This window comes from Aegilops tauschii, chromosome 7, assembly GCF_002575655.3.
Source record: "Aegilops tauschii subsp. strangulata cultivar AL8/78 chromosome 7, Aet v6.0, whole genome shotgun sequence".
Lineage (NCBI taxonomy): Eukaryota > Viridiplantae > Streptophyta > Magnoliopsida > Poales > Poaceae > Aegilops > Aegilops tauschii.
This window is the reverse complement of record NC_053041.3, coordinates 24,578,190-24,595,978: the sequence shown is the minus strand read 5'-3', so window position 1 is coordinate 24,595,978 and position 17,789 is coordinate 24,578,190. Positions and strand designations below refer to the sequence as shown.

Genomic DNA, 17,789 nt, shown 5'->3' with positions numbered 1-17,789 from the left:
ACCCAGAGTTCAGAAACGTTTGGCAGCACAGCTTCTCGATCGGGAGCACTGGCGTGGGCTGGCAGCTGATTCGGTTTTGATGTGGCCTAGCTCGAGCGATAAGCTGCAGCGAACCAGTACGCTAGCTCACTTGGCGGTGGCACGCAGCCGTAGTTTCAGTCAACTCTCGCTCCTTTGATTTTTCAGAGCAGTAGATGTCTAGCTCCTCAGCTCCTCGTAAAATACAGTACGCTCCGCTCCCAGCTTCTTTTTCTTAACTCCGGGACTTAACCCGTTCGGCACAGCTCCAAAGCTGGAGTTAGTGGAGTTGGGAGCTGGAGAGCAACCGAACAGGCTCTGAGAACCACATCTCTCATTCTCCTTTTTCCTCTGAATTGATCTGAGCCATCGCTATCTTCTCCCTATTCCTCATACGAGGAGTCGTCGAAAAACTTGTCCACAAGCCTCTTCATATGTGGATTGCATCGGAGTTAAATATGAGCATTGTTGCCTATGAATTTGCTGCATCAATTGAGAAAAAACAAAACAAAACAAAGAGGGGGGGGGGGGGGGGGGGGGGTAGCTCTGGAATAATCTCTCGAGCACCTTGTGGCATGCAGCAACCAGCACATGATGCACGGGGGTGGTCTCGGAAGACAAGGGGGAGGCGTGGACGCGTGAAGAGTCAATTCGAGGCATGGTTTTAAGTTTCAGTTTCAGAAAAAATTTAGCACCAACCGAAATTACCGAAATTCAGTGAATCTCAGTTTCCATTCAGCCAAATGACTGAAATATTCACTCAAATTCAATTGAAAATTTGAAAATTTGGAAAACATTTGAATTCCTGTGTTGTACTGAAATTGCTGAAATATTTTGGCTGAAAGGTAATATTTCAGTGTATACTGAAATTCAGTGAATTTCGTCGGAATCTCACTGAAAGTGAAAACCATGATTCGAGGATAGCGTGCACCGCGCCAACAGGGCATACCACAGCTTGGCTCGGCTGGCAGAGGTGGCCGACATGGGGAGGCGAGGAGGAGTCCGAGAGCTTGGGCACCCCTGCTCCTCACGCTAGTACGCGGAGATGGTTTCGCCCTGTACGAACATAGGCGACGAGCTCGGCTCGGTGCACGGTGAGGTGGTGGCTTCAGCGGGGGGCTAGGGAGGCAGCGGGGCCCTAGTGTGCAAGGGGAGGCAAAAATGCAATCAGCGGGGGGTGCTGGGTGTCGTGGCGGTTGACAGTGGGGACATGGAGAAGATGCGTGCAAATAGCACGACATAGCGCCCCTAATAGTTCCGCCATAGCGTTTTGATAAATGTTTCGCTAAAAAATATATGTACAATATGTCGCTAATAAGAGCATCTCTAGCCGCGCCCCAGGACGGCCCCAGGAGCCATTTTTTAGCACCGGCACTAAAAAAAGTGTCCCAGTCGCATCCCTACAGGCTCGTTTTGTGCCGGATTTAACGAAAGCTACGGCCGGCGCACGCAAGGCAATCCCAGGGAATCAGGGAGCAGCTGGGGGCGCCGGCACTAGTTTTTGGCTGCAAAAGGCCCACTGCCAGCCTCTAATCTCTCTCTCCTTCCTTTTTCTGACTAGGCCCACCACATGTAGTGCAAGCAAGAATCTCCTCTTTCTCCCACATGCCCGCCGCCCCTTCTTCTCCACGCTCCACCAGCCCTCATCCGCCTCGCGGCCTGCGCTGGCTCCGGACGGGCGAGTGCGGCCAGCGAGCGGGCGCGGTCAGGGCTCGCCGCGCCACCCGAGCTCGCCGCCTTTCCGGCCGGATCCCGCGGGCGTGGCCGGCTCACCTCGTTGCTGCTCAACGCGGCAACCGGCCTCTGTCTCCTCACCGCCGCTGGTCGCGGCCGCCTCCTCGCCGCGCGCCGGTCTCTGCCTCCTCACCGCCTCACTCTGCTCACCGCGCGCTGCGCGCCGCCGTCGCCGCCCTGCCCACAGCGCGCCGGCTCGGGCGTGCCGGAGCCCAAGCTGCCTCGCGGCGCGCCCGAGGGCCTCGACTCCAGCGGCGTCTCGCCGCCTCGTCCTCGACTCCAGCAGCGGCGGGCCACGCCGCTCGTCGCCGTCCCCGCCTGCGGCGCCGGGTCCGGCCCCGTCCGCTGACCGGCTCGCCGCCCGTCCGCCTCCTCGCCCCCGCCGGCTCCTCCCTCTGCCGGCCCCGCGTGCCGGCTCCACCCACTCGCCCTCCCGCGGCTTCCTCCGCGCGGGCGTTGCTTCACCCCCGGTCGGGTCTGCTCGCCGCCCCACTCGCCAGCTCGCCCCGTCCGCTCCGCTAGCCACTTGGGCGGTTCGCGTGGTGGTGGTGGCTGGGTACGTGCGTGGGGGGCAACGAGTTGATTTTTTTCCACCCCCAAGCTTAATTTTTCGCCGGCAGCCCCCAAGCGGCGAAAAAAATGCCTCCTGGGGGGCTCAACGGCTGGAGATGCTCTAACACCCTACAGCATGATATACATGCTAAAGGCATCCTCAATGCCGACCCACAAACCTCCCGCAATAGTCGAACTGCGATGTCTATATTGCGAAAGCCATCCAACAACGACCTCCATCGGTCAGCGGGGCGGTCCGGACGTGATTTCTCCCGCAAACCAAAGACAAAAGTGCGCGGGGGGGGGGGGGGGGAGGGGGGTTGCAGGAGTCCGGACCGATCCCAAGCCTGCTTCTGACCGTCCATGCCCACCAAAAAACCCTCCCCACTATCCCGCGTGCCTCTCGGCCGGCGCCAGCTGCCTGCATTCATGCGGCTGTAAGGCGCGTCGATCCGCATTGAAGGCGGCTTAGGGAGGACGCAACCTCTCACTGCCTCCGCCATTGAAGCGGTTCGCCGCCGATGGCGCCACCCGCTACACGCCCGGATGAACACGCCTCCTCGCCGCATTCATACGCCTCCATTAAACCCGCGTGGAAACCAAGAAACCTACTCCGGCTACATGTCCATTCATGAGCGGGTCGGCATTAAACGCAACGCCGGCCGAGCTCCTCCCGTCCGCCCTCTATTTAAACGAGGCTAGACGCCAGACAAGAATCACACTCCATAGCTCCCCATCTCCTCCTTCACCACTTTTCTGATGGCTCCTGAAGAGCAGTTCTCCGGCATACAAGCCGGCTGGGTGGCCCGCCGAGCCCGCCGGATACGAGCGAGGCAGGTCGCTGCTCCACCTCTCGCGCCTGACCTGACAGAGCAAGTTGCCGCCCCAAACCGCCGCGTGGTTCAACAACTCGCCGCGCCAGGCCAACTAGATGAGGAGTGGGGGTTGCTCCACACCGACACGGCGGGAAACACGACGGCTCGGGCATCGCCGCATCCAGTGCATGCGACCGCGCCATCGGCCGTCATCACGCGCGTAGCCGCGCCATACACGCAGAGAAAGAAGATGGATGTGCGGATGTTGACGAGGTGGCGGCCCGCACATCCGCGCCCGCCGCCATCTTCGAGGACAAGTAGAACACGGGAGGCCGCCGCCGCTTGGGTCCCATGAAGGCCACCGCTGAGGCGACTCCGGTGTACACAGCCGGTGTCTTACCCGGCTCTTCTCTTGCGAGGACGTCCGTCGATCCCACACGGGCTTCACAGAAGCGGAGCCGTCGCCTTCCCCTCCCGTTGAAGCATCAGCCGGGGTTCCACTCTGGTGAGCGGTGGGTAAGCGAGCCATCCTTTGCGTTGAATTATATACCTCAGGGGCTCCCGGCAGTCCGGTGATCGAGCTGCCGGACATGAGGAAGACAGAGGGATCGGCGGGCGGCCATTTAGATTAGGTACTACTCCCTCCGTTCCTAAATATAAGTCTTTTTAGACATTTCAAATGGATTACAACATACGGATGTATGTAGACATATTTTAGAGTGTAGATTCACTCATTTTGCTCGGTATGTAGTCACTTATTGAAATCTCTAAAAAGACTTATATTTGGGAACGGAGGGAGTATTATACATCCAGAGCCAGACTAGCACCGTTTAGTTGATGTAAATATACTAAAATCCGTCATGTTTATATGAAAATCCGGCATTTTTATGTGAAATCCGCCATGTTTATATGAAATCCGGCCATGTTTATACGAATTTCGTCCGATTGATTCGAGTTTTTGTGAAAATGTATGCGGCTACAATTGAATGGCGTCCTCCCGCATCCGTGTCCGCGGACTGGTCTTCTCTCCACTTACAGATGCGGGAGGAAATGTGGGGGTTGTCGTTGGAGATGCCATAGTAGCATAATTTTAGTACGACGCTATTTTTTTTATTGCACAAAATGCACGGGTCAGGAGGGGACATGGAGAAGACAAACTCCGCTCCAGAATGCATATTGTGCACTGCATTTGCTCCACATGATAAATGTTAATTAATTATTCTTGATCGGTTAGAGTTATATCTCAACAAACACGAAATCCATAATGCCACTGTGCTAAAAGAAACAAAAGGGGGAGATGAAATCAAGCCTCAGCCTGAGCTGACTTCTCCATGTAGAGCTCGACGATCTTCTCCTGGGAGAAATCCGTGAAGTACCCCTCGCCGACGGCGAGGCCTTCCTCCCCCGCCAGCCGCTCCACCATGCCCTGCACCTCCTCGGCGCCCACGCTCCCCGGGTCGAGCAGGTTGCACGCCACCTCGGCGCCGCCGTCGCCGTGCGCGAGCCCCATGGCCTGCACGGACCGGAGCCCGCCGCCGCGCTCGCTGACCCGGCGCGCGACCCGCCGCACGGCCTCCACGTCGGCCGTGCGCACCGGCACGTTGTAGTTGTCCACCCAGGCCGTCGCCCCGAGCACCAACACGCCCTTGGACGCCGACGCCGCGTCCGGGCCGGCGTCGGGCGCGACGGGGAGCGTCGTCGCCTCGGCCGTGACGGGGAGCGGCCCGTGCCACTCGGCGTTGCTCTGAGGCCTGAAGTAGCCCAGCTGCCTCCTGATGGCCGCCAGCGTCCGGCCCTCCCGGTGCGCCGCGCCGTAGAGGTACGTCGGCACTGCCAACCGACCCCGTCGCCGCACGGGTCTGAACGTCAGCACGCCGCACGGAGTGGCAAGCAAAGGGGGACAAGAACAAGAAACAGAGGAGACTGGTTTACCTTGGAGCCCGTCGCCGATGTCGGCAGCCACGGCGGCGGCGAGCGCGGCGACGTCGCGGAGGGCGGCCCCGGCGAGGGGGTGGAAGCAGACGTGGTCGACGGCGCCGAGCCGCGGGTGCGCGCCGGCGTGGGCGCCCAGGTCGATGGCCCCGAGCGCGGCCTCGACCATGCCGAACACGGCCCGCCGCAGCGGCGTGGCCGGCGCGACGGGGTGCGGGAGGCGGGAGACGAGCGTGTAGCCGACCCGGTTGTAGGCGTCGTCGGCGAAGGTGTTGACAAGGGCGACGGCCGGGTGGTGCCGGCGCGCCGCCTGCTCGACCGCGCGCAGGACGGCCGAGCTCCGGCCCTCGGAGACGTAGAGCTTGCAGCACGCCAGCATCGGCCTCAGCATCCTGCTCCTATACGCAGCCGCCGCATCCAAGATGCAACCACCAACCAAAAAGAACAGAAAATTCTCGTACAAGGAGAGGAAGATGAGGTTGTGGACAGAATTGGGCAGCGAGAGAAGAGACCAAGCGTCCAAGGTCTCAGCCACACAATGGATTCTTCCTCCGTTCAGAGGAACTTGGTTCTCAAAATTGCTCAAATGTTCTTTGTGCCGTGTCGATATGAATTACAAAAACTTCCAGTTAGGAACATCGATATCCACGAGAATCCAGCCATTACAAATATTGGAGTTTGCTGAAAACCATGCAAGTTCCAGAAAGACACAACCACAAGGATGACCACATCCAAAAACTGTCCAAATCCAAACTCTTGAAACCACTGAAAGCAGAACGAGCAAAATTGTTTCGAATGCGGAAGTGTCCCGACCAGCGACATGAATAGACAGTGGCACCGTGTGTTCAGTGTGTCTCTAAAACATAACAAGATCAATCAATTATACAATACAAGATGCCGCCAACCGTCATGCTCATGCCTCACTCTTGGGAGAAGAATACGTGCCAGGCGGCAGGGTGTAGCATTATTTCCCAGCTACAATAACTCGAAACCAAGATCTATGTGTTGCCATGCGAATTCCATGCAACCTAACTATATAACTTAAACCTGCAAATTTCCAGGCAGCATCCTACTCTATCTTGTGGTGTGTGATGAGCTAAACCGCCCATGAAATGCTGGGCGGCTTGGCTCCTAAGACCGGCTATCCTGATGCGCCAGCTGCCTTTTCCGCGTCCTTGTCGTCCTCGCCCTTCTCTTCCTTCTCGAACTCCTCGAGAAGCATGCGCTGTTTCTGCGTCAAATTCCTGCAGGAAATATGTGTGAGAACTACCTGTGACGGCACAGGGCATTGTACACAAGTTTTGCAGGCAACTTACACAGGGATTTTGACATTGAAATGGACATATTGGTCTCCATATGAATACGAGTTTCTTGTCTTGATTCCTGCAGGACACGATGTTTATGATTATATAGGCAAAAGGGAATGCATCAGTTATTCTGTTTTCCTATAATCATTATTAGTATGATGCCATACATAAATCATTTATGTGGTAGTTCAAGCTGAATGTTCACCTAGATGCCAGTTAAAAACGAATCCTGGCATTTTCTTTCAGATCTTACTCCTGGCAATCTAATATACAGGAAGGCAAAAGGAGACAATTTTGCAGGTGCTACAAACTTTGTCTCTTCGTTGCTTATTCATATCCTTATTGCTTCACTTGAAGACTTAAACCCAGATACAGTTTGGCAAATGCCTACTTTTCAATTGTTCCGAAGAAAAGAGTAGATCTTAGCAACTAGTAGTAGTTATACCTAGCAAACACAAGATGTGCTTCAACATAAAAGCACCGACTATAAACTATGTCACTGTATATGCACCTAAGATAAAATGAACCACGAGCAAAAGATAAACAGTCCACTGCAATTTACCTTTTCCTCTCAGAACAACCTTCTGACCAGGTTGAGTACCAGGCTTAACCTACAACAAGAGGAGACCGATGGATAGTTTGCCACTTAATAAACAACTAAAACCTTGCACAATTAAGATAGACCTTTTTGGGCATACCTTTAGAACAACATCTCCAGCGAGAGTTGGCACTTGAACAGTACCTCCCAGAATTGCCTATAAATGACATGAATTATGTCTCATGAGAACAATTATACCTCACATTTCAAGTGCCACTGCAATGTCACAAGTGACTCAGCACAGAACTACTCTTAACATGAGCTGTTGTGATTAATGCGAGGAAGGATTGGTACTTGCTCATTCAAAGGTCATGGGGAAGCTAATAGCATTAGTATCCTATAAGATCAAATTCAGCCAACACGATCAGGATTCGTATTCCTATCAATCAGTGGCTTAGAACAGAGTTTTCATGCTAGCGCACAGAGGTACAATTTCAAAGAAGGGGGATCAATTTTACCACTTTCTTTTAACTGTCCCATGACAAATAAAAATGGTATACCACACAGAGACTGGAACATGCAACAATTACCTGAGTCACGTTTAAGACAGCATCTACATGGATATCACCTTTCTCTCTCCGGAATACTGGATCCTCACGAACCTGGAACGAGAATAGCATTACAAAGGTCAAGTGCCCATCTTCAGCCATCAGCTAACAACAGAAATACCAAACGAGAAGACGGCTGACCTTAATGGCTACATAAAGGTCACCAGCACGAAGACCGTCTGGATCTGCTTGACCTGATCTAAGCACTTTCATGACATCCTCATCATCCGTACCTGCACATGCAGAATCATGTCCAATGGCATATAGTAAACACAGAAGAACATCACGTGGGTACAAGCGATGTCAAAAACTTGGAAGCTTACCAGGCGCTATATCAATAGAGACTGTTTTTATTCCTGGCACAACCTTCTTCCCCCTGCACGACTTGCAGAAATCCTAACAACACAGGCATGGTAATCTTCAGCTCACATCAAGTAATTAGAAATACTCATTGTGCATAATGTACATTGCAGACAAATATGGCAAGACAAAGGGCTTCATAATCATCAGTCTTCACATTAACCACTAATGTATGATAGGAAGCAACATTTACATTAAACAGTAATGTATGATAGGAAGATGCAGATGCACAGTCTCACACGACATTTATTCTAGTCACCTGGTTGGTAATAAATCAGTACACACTAAAGAGTACACCGATATTTGTTCACTATGATGTTGATGTAGATATTTGTAGGTACCAAAAAGTAAGCAGATATTTGCTCATTCCATTTATTCTGGTCATCTGGTTAGAAATAAATCAATACACATTAATAAGTACGCAGATATTTGTTCAAAATAAGAAGCTTCTCTAGTCTAGAACCTTAACGAATGGTCAACTTTCCCAATGATTCATTGGGGGCTTGGTACAGAAATGTGCTACATCGGAAAGCTGTTTTTACTTTATTGCAACTGATAGTTGCTATTACAAAGCGATATCTCACCTTTACAGTCTTGCCAGATCCACCACACTGCGTGCATGTTGATTGCATTCTGAAGGGACCAGTTTGCAGAACCATCTGCCAGCATTAGATGAAAAACAAAAACAAATAAGACACTAATTATATTGGTCAAAGGCATCTTGATAACTAAATAGAATGTGCTGGTGGAAGAACTAACATATCCAGAACCCCTGCAAGCTAGACAAGTTTCGGGTTTGGTTCCCGCAGGTACACCAGCTCCATCTAGAAGAAGCATGATGTTATCAGAAAAGGGAAAATATGATTCAAAGACGACATTTAGTTACCAAAAAAATGCAGTTGGTAAATGGTAAAATACACGTGCATATACATACTGCAGGTTTCGCATGTTACTAAAGTCTGGAAGTTGATTGTCTTTTTGCATCCTTCAACTGCTTCCATAAATGACAACTCAAGCTTAACCTGCAAAAGGATTACATGTAATTGCAATTCAAAGAGCAGAGCTATAACGGTCAAAGAAAATTAAATCTAGAAATAACCTTAACGTCCTGTCCACCAGATTCTCTATCTTTGAAGATGTTCCGGAGGAACTTCACAGCAAACAAAGAAAGCAGAGGTCAGATTAGATATGCTAGATTCATGAGATTTGAATACATGAAGCAACAGAAAATTCATCTGTTCAGTGTCAAGTAAAACAAAAATGTAGAAACGGATCGAGAAATATTCCTATATGCTTAGCAAGCTAACTCGATGAGAGAGAGAGAGAGAGAAACCATCTGTGACATAAGAGGGTATGGCTGGTGCTTTAGGAGAGCATCACAAAAGAACCAGCCATATAAGGGGCTATCTAGTGTGTAATGATTAACACACAAATGCAGATGCTTAGCTCAAAGTAGCTCCGGAAACTGAAAATTGCAAAGATGAAAGATTTTCCAGACGATATAACTATTTCTGCTTAGTCAGAACATACATAATAATGCTAAAAACATGAGATTTGAGAAGAAGCAAAACCACCAAACTGGGACCTAAAATAAAAACAGTAGAAAAGATTAATAACTCAGAAGATGACATACATCATTCATTCCGCCAGTACGACCAGTGCCGAAAATATCCTCAAAAGGATTTCCAAAACCGCCTTCGAATCCGCCAGCTCCACCACCTCCAGCAGCAGCCCTCTCATATTGATCAGGGCCAACCTGTAAAATCAGTCAAAGTTATCAATGTAGATTCCATGTTAGCATGAGATTCTGGCCAAGCTTTTTACACAAGAAGGTTGGTGTTTTAATTTTTAGACAGGTTGATGACCATTGCAAATAGTAAAGGCAAACAAAAATTAGACAATTAGTCAAGTGGTATTTCTGTCTAATTATCTTCATTTTCAAGCAATTAATTATTTGTACCTCATGAACATACAAAAAAAGCCAGCCATTGGCAGTCAAAGGAACGTAGACGTGTATAATCAGAGGAATTAAATTGTACCTGATCATAGACCGCTTTTTTTTCTTCATCCTTCAAAGTCTACAGAGAAGAAGCGAAAATGTATGTATTAATACTATTCAAAGCTGTATATCTTGAAATTGAGCATCTACGCTGAACAAAAATCAAGTACCTCATAAGCTTTCTGAACCTCTTGAAACTTTTTTTCTGCATCGGCATCGCCTTTATTTGTATCTGGATGGAGCTTCTTCGCAAGCTTTTAGAAGAAATCAAGAGTAGAAAATATAAGATGGTGAGGTAAATAACAAATTGCATGCCATTGAAAGTATGAACTATCTTACAGTGTAGCCTATAAAGAAAAGATAACTCAATTGCCACAGATATGATATAATAACTTGCGATTACTTTGTAATTAGGCACCAAGGAGACACCAGCCCCTCCACAAATATCAAACATCCTAAGGCCCTTTACTTCTGCAATCCTGTATGCTTAAAGAGTCCATGTAATTCTTATTTTCCGAAACATTTTTGGAAGTGTTTTTTCAGGTTGTTCAGCAGAGACCTGAACAAGTTTTGACAACACAAAACTCAGACAATATTACCACCGATAACAGGTGAATGGTGATCTGATTTCTGCGCATAAAACACATGATGAACTAATAACAGGTGAACGATGATTCGATTTCTAAGCACGAGCTTTTGCCACCACATTTAGCGCATAATGTGTGTATTTCGCCTGGAGCATCTACCAACTAAAGTAACTACCCACAAGCAGCCTTCAAGTTCAGTCTTAGACAACACTAAGATTACAGTACAAGTGCCACACCCAATTGTACTGAGCCATACCGCGTAATACGCCTTCTTGATCTCGCCCTGGCCGGCGTCCTTCCTCACACCGAGCACGTCGTAGTAGTCCCTCACCGCCACGGGCCTGGTCCCTGCACGCAGCCACAGACCTCAGGGAAAGCTCACCCAACCGGGAACAAACGAGAACCACAACCGCCCATCGCCCTCACCGTGGAAGAACCTGCTCGGCGACGAGAAGGGCGGCCTCCAGGAGGGCGCCGCGCGGGCCGCGTCGCCCCATCTAGCTGCGCGCAAGCACCAAGGGTCAGTTAATCAGGGGGGCGGCGGACTCCGGGAAATCGGGAGCGGCGGACTCACCTCTGTGCGCGCGGGAGGCGTGGAGGGAGGAGGAGCGGGCGGAGGAGGAGGCGGCGGCGGCGGCGGCGGTGGAAAGGGAGCGGCGGGCGAGGAGGAGAGCGAGGCGGGCGCCGCCGGGGAGCCGCATGGTCGTGGGGGCGAGGTCGGTGGCCGTCGGCGTCGCCGCCTCGGGGTTAAGGGGGAGGGGAGGGGGGGAGGGCGCAAGGTAGGGGAACGTTCTGGAATGCGCCGCTCGCTTCGCTGGCCCGCATTCTTCTACCTCGCGGCCCGTTGGGCCTGCCGTGTTCTGCAAGCACGAGGGGGGGGGATGGCTGGCTGGCCCATGCCGAGGCGTTTGCAGCCCGAAATGGTGGATGCTTCGGTCTCTTTTTCCACACGCCTCCTTTACCACTCGTTTGCCACATGTGAACAGATGACATCAGCAAGAATTTTTTTGGTTTTCAGTTTAAAAATATTTTATCTTCTAATTAAAAATCCGTTTTCACCATTAAATCCGTCTCGACGAGATCTTCAAAACTAGACCCATGTTGATATGTTTCGACAAAAAAAAAATTGCCCAAAAATTGCCATGATGTTTACACTGTAGTTGTCATAGTGCTTAAACTAAAGTTGCCATGTGGCAATTTCAGTTTGTCGATCATGGCAATTTTAGTATTTTGATGATGGCAACTCCAGTACTTTGACCATGAAAATTATTTTTTGTATGAACCATGGCAATTTTAAGTGCATGCATCATGGCAATTTTAGTTTATGGTTCATGGCAAGTATATTTTCTTAATTTCCCGTTTTATAAATGTCAAAATTACTTTTAAATGTAGAAAAAAAATAGCTGAAACATATCATGGCAACTTCAGTGTAAATACCATGGCAATTCATGTGCAATAGACATGGCAACTTTAAACCCAAAAAAATTTGTCGAAACATATTGATATGGGATCTAGTTTCGAAGATCTCGTCGCGAGGGATTTAATGGTGAAAACGGATCTTCAATCGGGTTTTTCATTTAAGAGAAAACATTTCAAAAACTGAAAATCCAAAAAGATTCTCACATGCATGCATGCGGTGACGTGGCGCAGTATGTGTGTTATAGAGCGTGTGGGCGTTTTTCGCTCCGACCACACGTGTGGGCGTTATCATTGTCCTTCTTTTTTTGACAATTAAACTATGGACACTTCAGGGTCTTCTCGCTGATGCTACATAAGAGCAACTTTCCCTAAAAAGGAATGTAAGAGCATCTACAAGCCATGAATCTGCCCCCGAACGCCCGGACGGCCTCCCCAGTCATTGTCCGGACGTAAATTGCCACTCAAACGGATGCCTGAACGCAGTCCACACGTTCGGGCTGACCGACAACCCATAACATCCCATAATATAAAGACGCACTCGCCACGTCGGCCCGGCCCACTATGGCCCACCCTCCCCCACATAAATTCATCCCCATCCCCACTTTGGACTAAACCCGAGCCAATCCACCTCACTCCACTCCACCCCCTAGCTTTTCACCGACGAACTCGGGCCATCTCCGACATGGCAGACAGCGGAATCTGACTTCGAGATGTCCGGATTCATCAACTGTGACCTTGTCCTTTGCGGTCTTGAGGAGGAGATGACGGTCTGCGCGGCTCTCTGCCTTTATCTCTACTTTTACAAAAGGAAAAAATGGTTGAATAAAAAAGTTTTGCACTTACTAGAATTATTCTAAAAGCAAAAGTGATGGGGTAAATCAACCACATGGTGTTTTAAACAATAGATCGGTGGTCCGTGCTTTGGGCATTGCTTATATGGAATCGGTATTCCATAGTACTTAAGATTATGTCAAAATCTATTTTTACAATGCATGGCTCTTCAGCTTCTTGCTAGTTCCATGGCCTTGTCACCTTATGTTGATTTATGCCGCGTGGGTGTGACTTCGTCACCTCTCTCGAGTTTATGTTGAGGACTCTGCAGACCAATGAACGACCCACCATAGTTTTGGCTTGGGTTTCGACTATGAGTTTGTTAACGTTCGTAGTGGCAACACTACAAGGAACATTATTCGGTTTTCTCTTGAGAGTGTGTGTATGTGATAATAAAAGACCATCGGTCGCTACTCCCGAAGGAGATACTCATGGTACATAGTATTCAAAGTTAAGCCACAACGGAACCCCCTCATTTGTATATCACCTTTTTGGCATAATCTTGAGAACTTAGACATACCTATTTTGGATGTGCCACTACTGAAGTAAGTGCTTGAGAGTCTTGAGAATATTAGTCGGCAGGAATGAAAATCTCTATATCTTGACTTTTTGACAACTCTCCGTGTTCAAGTTTATTTTAAAGAATAGTAACAAAAAGAAATAAATAAGTTACTAAGTAAGAGGATTCAAGTATATGTTTCCATGCTATATACTTTGACAAGGAGCATAGAAACTTTTGATGAAACTCTAGTAGTTTGGTTATCAAAATATTTTACCTAGCTGAGCATGTGCTACCTTGTACAAATATGATTTATCTTGCTTATATCTTGCATAGAAGACAAGGATATGCCTCTGGGCAACAATACTTATTGATGAGCTAGATGGACAACTTCGGTTTATGAACCTTCTTGCTCGAGAACGAGCAAGGTTTAAACTTGGGGATGTTGATGAGTGGATTTTATGCAGTTTTTGCCAAAATCCCTCATATCATATCCCTCCAACACTTATTCATGTCATCGATGCGCTAATGACTGAACCAAATCTACATGACCAACATCGGTTAGTTTCCGGTATTTACTCGTTTTACCAAGTTCATTGCACAACTTTTATTTCTATTTAGTTTTTCTTTGTTTTGTGGTCTCTGGAGGTATGTTTGAATGTTCATGCACTTGGCACATCAAAAGAACCAAGTTGGGGGGTCAAACCGGAAAAGTTTCAGCCACCAGGTTAAGGCCCTATGGAGTATTTTACGTTTTGACATTTATACAAATGCCTAAACTAAAGATACAAGGCAACTAACGCATCGGGCTTGTCGCTAGCAACCCAACAAGCACAAGAACATCAAAATTGGAGTTCGTATGAAGAAATGGGGACCAAAATACTTAAGTGCTCCAGGAGTCCAGAGTGGAGGATTGTGTGTGGCACAAGCGCGCGGTCATACTGGCGCTCATACCAGAGACTGATGCCAGATTAAATTGGCCACTACTTCCCCTATTTTGCTCTGATTTTGTCCCAGTTTGTTCATATGGGATCCTTGATGACCAAAACTTGTTTTGGGAAAGGATTTGGCTTCCTTAGAGCTCTTGGGTGGAGGAAGAGAGCTACATCAACAATGGAGACCAGATGAGGCATCCTATATATTCACCTCCAACCCTAGTCGTCGGCCATCACCATCTTCATCGTTCCATATACTTCTGTCGCGCCTCCATTATAGTGGCTCCACCATACAGGAAGGGTTGAGACAATGAAGGAGAAGGGAGGAGGCGCCTCCCACGTCCGGCGCCGCCCGAAAGGCCGACGTCCTCTCCATGACCGCTGCCACGCGCCAATCTCCATCTCTAACACCATGTTGAGTTGTAACTCGTCCCTAGCCTCTATGTACTCAATCACCATGTTTGAGTAATTTATTTAATTCTTGTGGAATAAGATGAACTCTAGTTTGTACTAGTACCGAATGTCTTGCGATATATGAAATCCTCTTTTACATGTTTATTTTTAGTATTCTTCTTGATGTTGGGTGAAGCTGACCATCCAACATTTGCCAATTTAGGACATAAGGTCACTATGTACTATTGGTGAGCCGACAGGTTGAGGAGTTAAGTTAGTGACAGGGCCCACCTCACTTCGTCCCAGATCATTGTAACAGGGGATAAATGGAGACCGCTTTTGGTTGTGTCCACAGGAAGACCCTTAATTAGCATTCAGTAACCGGAATGGGGATGAATGGTGGTGGCGTATGTGATATAGGGTTGCTGCATGTATGCAAGTATGTGTACCTCGTTCCATCTACAAAGAGAAACATGAAAAGTGGCTTAGATATTTGTACAATGTACAGGTGATGATGATTCCTAACATCTCGAGAACGCCCTTATTACTCAAGTGCCGCCCCTTTATTTTATTTGGTATTTTATTTATGTTTTTACCTTCGCTTACTTGTTTAGATAAAACTGGCCCTTATTATCGTTTTCGCTAGGAATCGACGAATAGACTATTTTCCAGATAATGCTTTGGGTGAGAAGGTAGACGCGTGAGTGACGGTATAGCTGCGGGGTGAAGGAAATATGCCCTAGAGGCAATAATAAAGTTGTTATTTATATTTCCTTATATCATGATAAATGTTTATTATTCATGCTAGAATTGTATTAACCGGAAACTTAGTACATGTGTGAATACATAGACAAAACTGAGTGTCCCTAGTATGCCTCTACTTGACTAGCTCGTTAATCAAAGATGGTTAAGTTTCCTAGCCATGGACATGTGTTGTCATTTGATGAACGGGATCACATCATTAGGAAATGATGTGATGGACAAGACCCATCCGTTAGCTTAGCATTATGATCGATTAGTTTTATTGCTATTGCTTTGTTCATGACTTATACATGTTCCTCTGACTATGAGATTGTGCAACTCCCGAATACCGAAGGAACACCTTGTGTGCTATCAAACGTCACAACATAACTGGGTGATTATAAAGATGCTCTATAGGTGTCATGGTGTTTGTTGAGTTGGCATAGATCGAGATTAGGATTTGTCACTCCATGTATCGGAGAGGTATCTCTAGGCCCTCTCGGTAATGCACACCACTATAAGCCTTGCAAGCAATGCGACTAATGAGTTAGTTACAGGATGATGCATTACGGAACGAGTAAAGAGACTTGCCGGTAATGAGATTGAACTAGGTATGAAGATACCAACGATCGAATCTCGGACAAGTAAGATACGATGACAAAGGGAAAAACGTATGTTGTTATGCGGTTTGACCGATAAAGATTCATAGAATATGTAGGAGCCAATATGAGCATTCAAGTTCCGCTACTGGTTATTGACCGGAGATATGTCTCAGTCATGTCTACATAGTTCTCGAACCCGTAGGGTCCGCACGCTTAACGTTCGATGATGATTTGTATTATGAGTTATGTGATTTGATGACCGAAGTTTGTTCGAAGTCCCAGATGAGATCACGGACATGACGAGGAGTCTCGAAATGGTCGAGACGTAAAGAATGATATATTGGACGATGTTATTCGGACATTGGAAGAGTTCCGAGAGGTACCGGGTAAAAACGGAGTGCTGGAGGGGTTACCGGAACCCCCCCGGGGAAGTAATGGGCCAACATGGGCCTTAGGGGAGAGAGAGGACATGCCACGAGGAGGTGGCACCCCCCCCATGGGGAGTCTGAATAGGAATAGGGGAGGGGGCGCGGGCCCCCTTTCCCTCTCCCTCTCCCTCTCCCTTCCTTCTTCCCCCTTCCACCAAATGGAATCCTACTAGGACTTGGAGTCCCAGTAGGACTCCTCTCTCCTGGCGCGCCCTACAGGGGCCGGCCGGCCTCACCCTCTCCTCCTTTATATATGGAGGTAGGGGCACCCTAGAACACACAAGATCAATTGTCTTAGCCGTGTGCGGTGCCCCCTTCCACAGTTTACCACCTCGGTCATATCGTCGTAGTGCTTAGGCGAAGCCCTGCGCCGGTAACTTCATCATCACCGTCGCCACGCCGTTGCGCTGACGAAACTCTCCCTCATCCTCAACTGGATCAAGAGCTCGTGGGACGTCATCGTGCTGAACGTGTGCTGAACACAGAGGTGCCGTACGTTCGGTACTTGGATCGGTTTGGATCGTGAAGACGTTCGACTACATCAACCGTGTTACTAAACGGTTCTGCTTTTGGTCTACGAGGGTACGTGGACACAGTCTCCCGTCTTGTTGCAATGCATCTCCTAGATAGATCTTGCGTGATCGTAGGATTTTTTTTTGAAATACTATGTTTCCCAACAGTGATATCAGAGCCAGGTTTATGCGTAGATGTTATATGCACGAGTAGAACACAAAGAGTTGTAGGCGATAATAGTCATACTACTTACCACCAACGTCTTACTTTGATTCGGCGGCATTGTTGGATGAAGCGGCCTGGACCGACATTACATGACCGCGTTCATGAGACTGGTTCTATCGACGTGCTTCGCACACAGGTGGCTGGCGGGTGTCTGTTTCTCCAACTTTAGTTGAATCGAGTTTGACTACGGCCGGTCCTTGTTGAAGGTTGAAACAGCACACTTGACGAAAAATCGTTGTGGTTTTCATGCGTAGGTAAGAACGGTTCTTGCTAGAAGCCCGTAGCAGCCACGTAAAACTTGCAACAACAAAGTAGAGGATGTCTAACTTGTTTTTGCAGGGCATGTTGTGATGTGATATGGTCAAGACGTGATGAGATATAAATTGTTGTATGAGATGATCATGTTTTGTAAAAGTTATCGGCAACTGGCATGAGCCTTATGGTTGTCGCTTTATTGTATGAAATACAATCGCCATGTAATTGATTTACTTTATCACTAAGCGGTAGCGATAGTCGTGGAAGCAATAGTTGGCGAGACGACAACGATGCTTCGATGGAGATCAAGGTGTCAAGCCGGTGACGATGGAGATCATGACGGTGCTTTGTAGATGGAGATCAAAGGCACAAGATGATGATGGCCATATCATGTCACATATTTTGATTGCATATGATGTTTATCCTTTATGCATCTTATTTTGTTTAGTACGGCGGTAGCATTATAAGATGATCCCTCACTTAAATTTCAAGGTATAA

The 17,789-nt window shown here is 48.3% G+C and overlaps 2 protein-coding genes across 2 annotated transcripts; both read right to left on the bottom strand.

The window, feature by feature from the left end:
* Window positions 1–4,307: 4,307 nt before the first annotated feature.
* Window positions 4,308–5,708, bottom strand: LOC109761319 (formiminotransferase cyclodeaminase-like protein). The gene is made up of 2 exons (XM_020320120.4): window positions 5,052–5,708; window positions 4,308–4,949 (listed from the first exon to the last, which is right to left on the bottom strand). The coding sequence occupies exons 1-2, from the start codon at window positions 5,440–5,442 to the stop codon at window positions 4,423–4,425; spliced, it is 918 nt and encodes a 305-aa protein (XP_020175709.1). The 5' UTR covers window positions 5,443–5,708; the 3' UTR covers window positions 4,308–4,422.
* Window positions 5,709–5,895: 187 nt separating this feature from the next.
* On the bottom strand, window positions 5,896–11,248 carry LOC109761318 (chaperone protein dnaJ GFA2, mitochondrial). The gene is made up of 17 exons (XM_020320119.4): window positions 11,025–11,248; window positions 10,877–10,951; window positions 10,707–10,798; window positions 10,034–10,117; window positions 9,904–9,942; window positions 9,498–9,620; window positions 8,964–9,014; window positions 8,799–8,886; window positions 8,624–8,688; window positions 8,449–8,523; window positions 7,828–7,900; window positions 7,646–7,737; window positions 7,487–7,558; window positions 7,057–7,113; window positions 6,921–6,969; window positions 6,368–6,434; window positions 5,896–6,295 (listed from the first exon to the last, which is right to left on the bottom strand). Exons 1-17 carry the CDS (start codon window positions 11,149–11,151, stop codon window positions 6,193–6,195), a joined length of 1,332 nt encoding a protein of 443 aa, XP_020175708.1. The 5' UTR covers window positions 11,152–11,248; the 3' UTR covers window positions 5,896–6,192.
* Between the last annotated feature and the right edge of the window lie 6,541 nt (window positions 11,249–17,789).

Excerpts from the sequence above, each read along its gene's own strand:
- LOC109761319 (XM_020320120.4), bottom strand. The coding sequence starts at position 5,442 with ATGCTGAGGCCGATGCTGGCGTGCTGCAAGCTCTACGTCTCCGAGGGC. Across the intron at positions 4,950-5,051 it reads CATCGGCGACGGGCTCCAAG|TGCCGACGTACCTCTACGGC; the intron begins GTAAACCAGTCT and ends GTCGGTTGGCAG.
- LOC109761318 (XM_020320119.4), bottom strand. The coding sequence starts at position 11,151 with ATGCGGCTCCCCGGCGGCGCCCGCCTCGCTCTCCTCCTCGCCCGCCGC. Across the intron at positions 9,621-9,903 it reads AAAAAGCGGTCTATGATCAG|GTTGGCCCTGATCAATATGA; the intron begins GTACAATTTAAT and ends CTGATTTTACAG. Across the intron at positions 7,901-8,448 it reads GATCTGGCAAGACTGTAAAG|GATTTCTGCAAGTCGTGCAG; the intron begins GTGAGATATCGC and ends CTGTGTTGTTAG.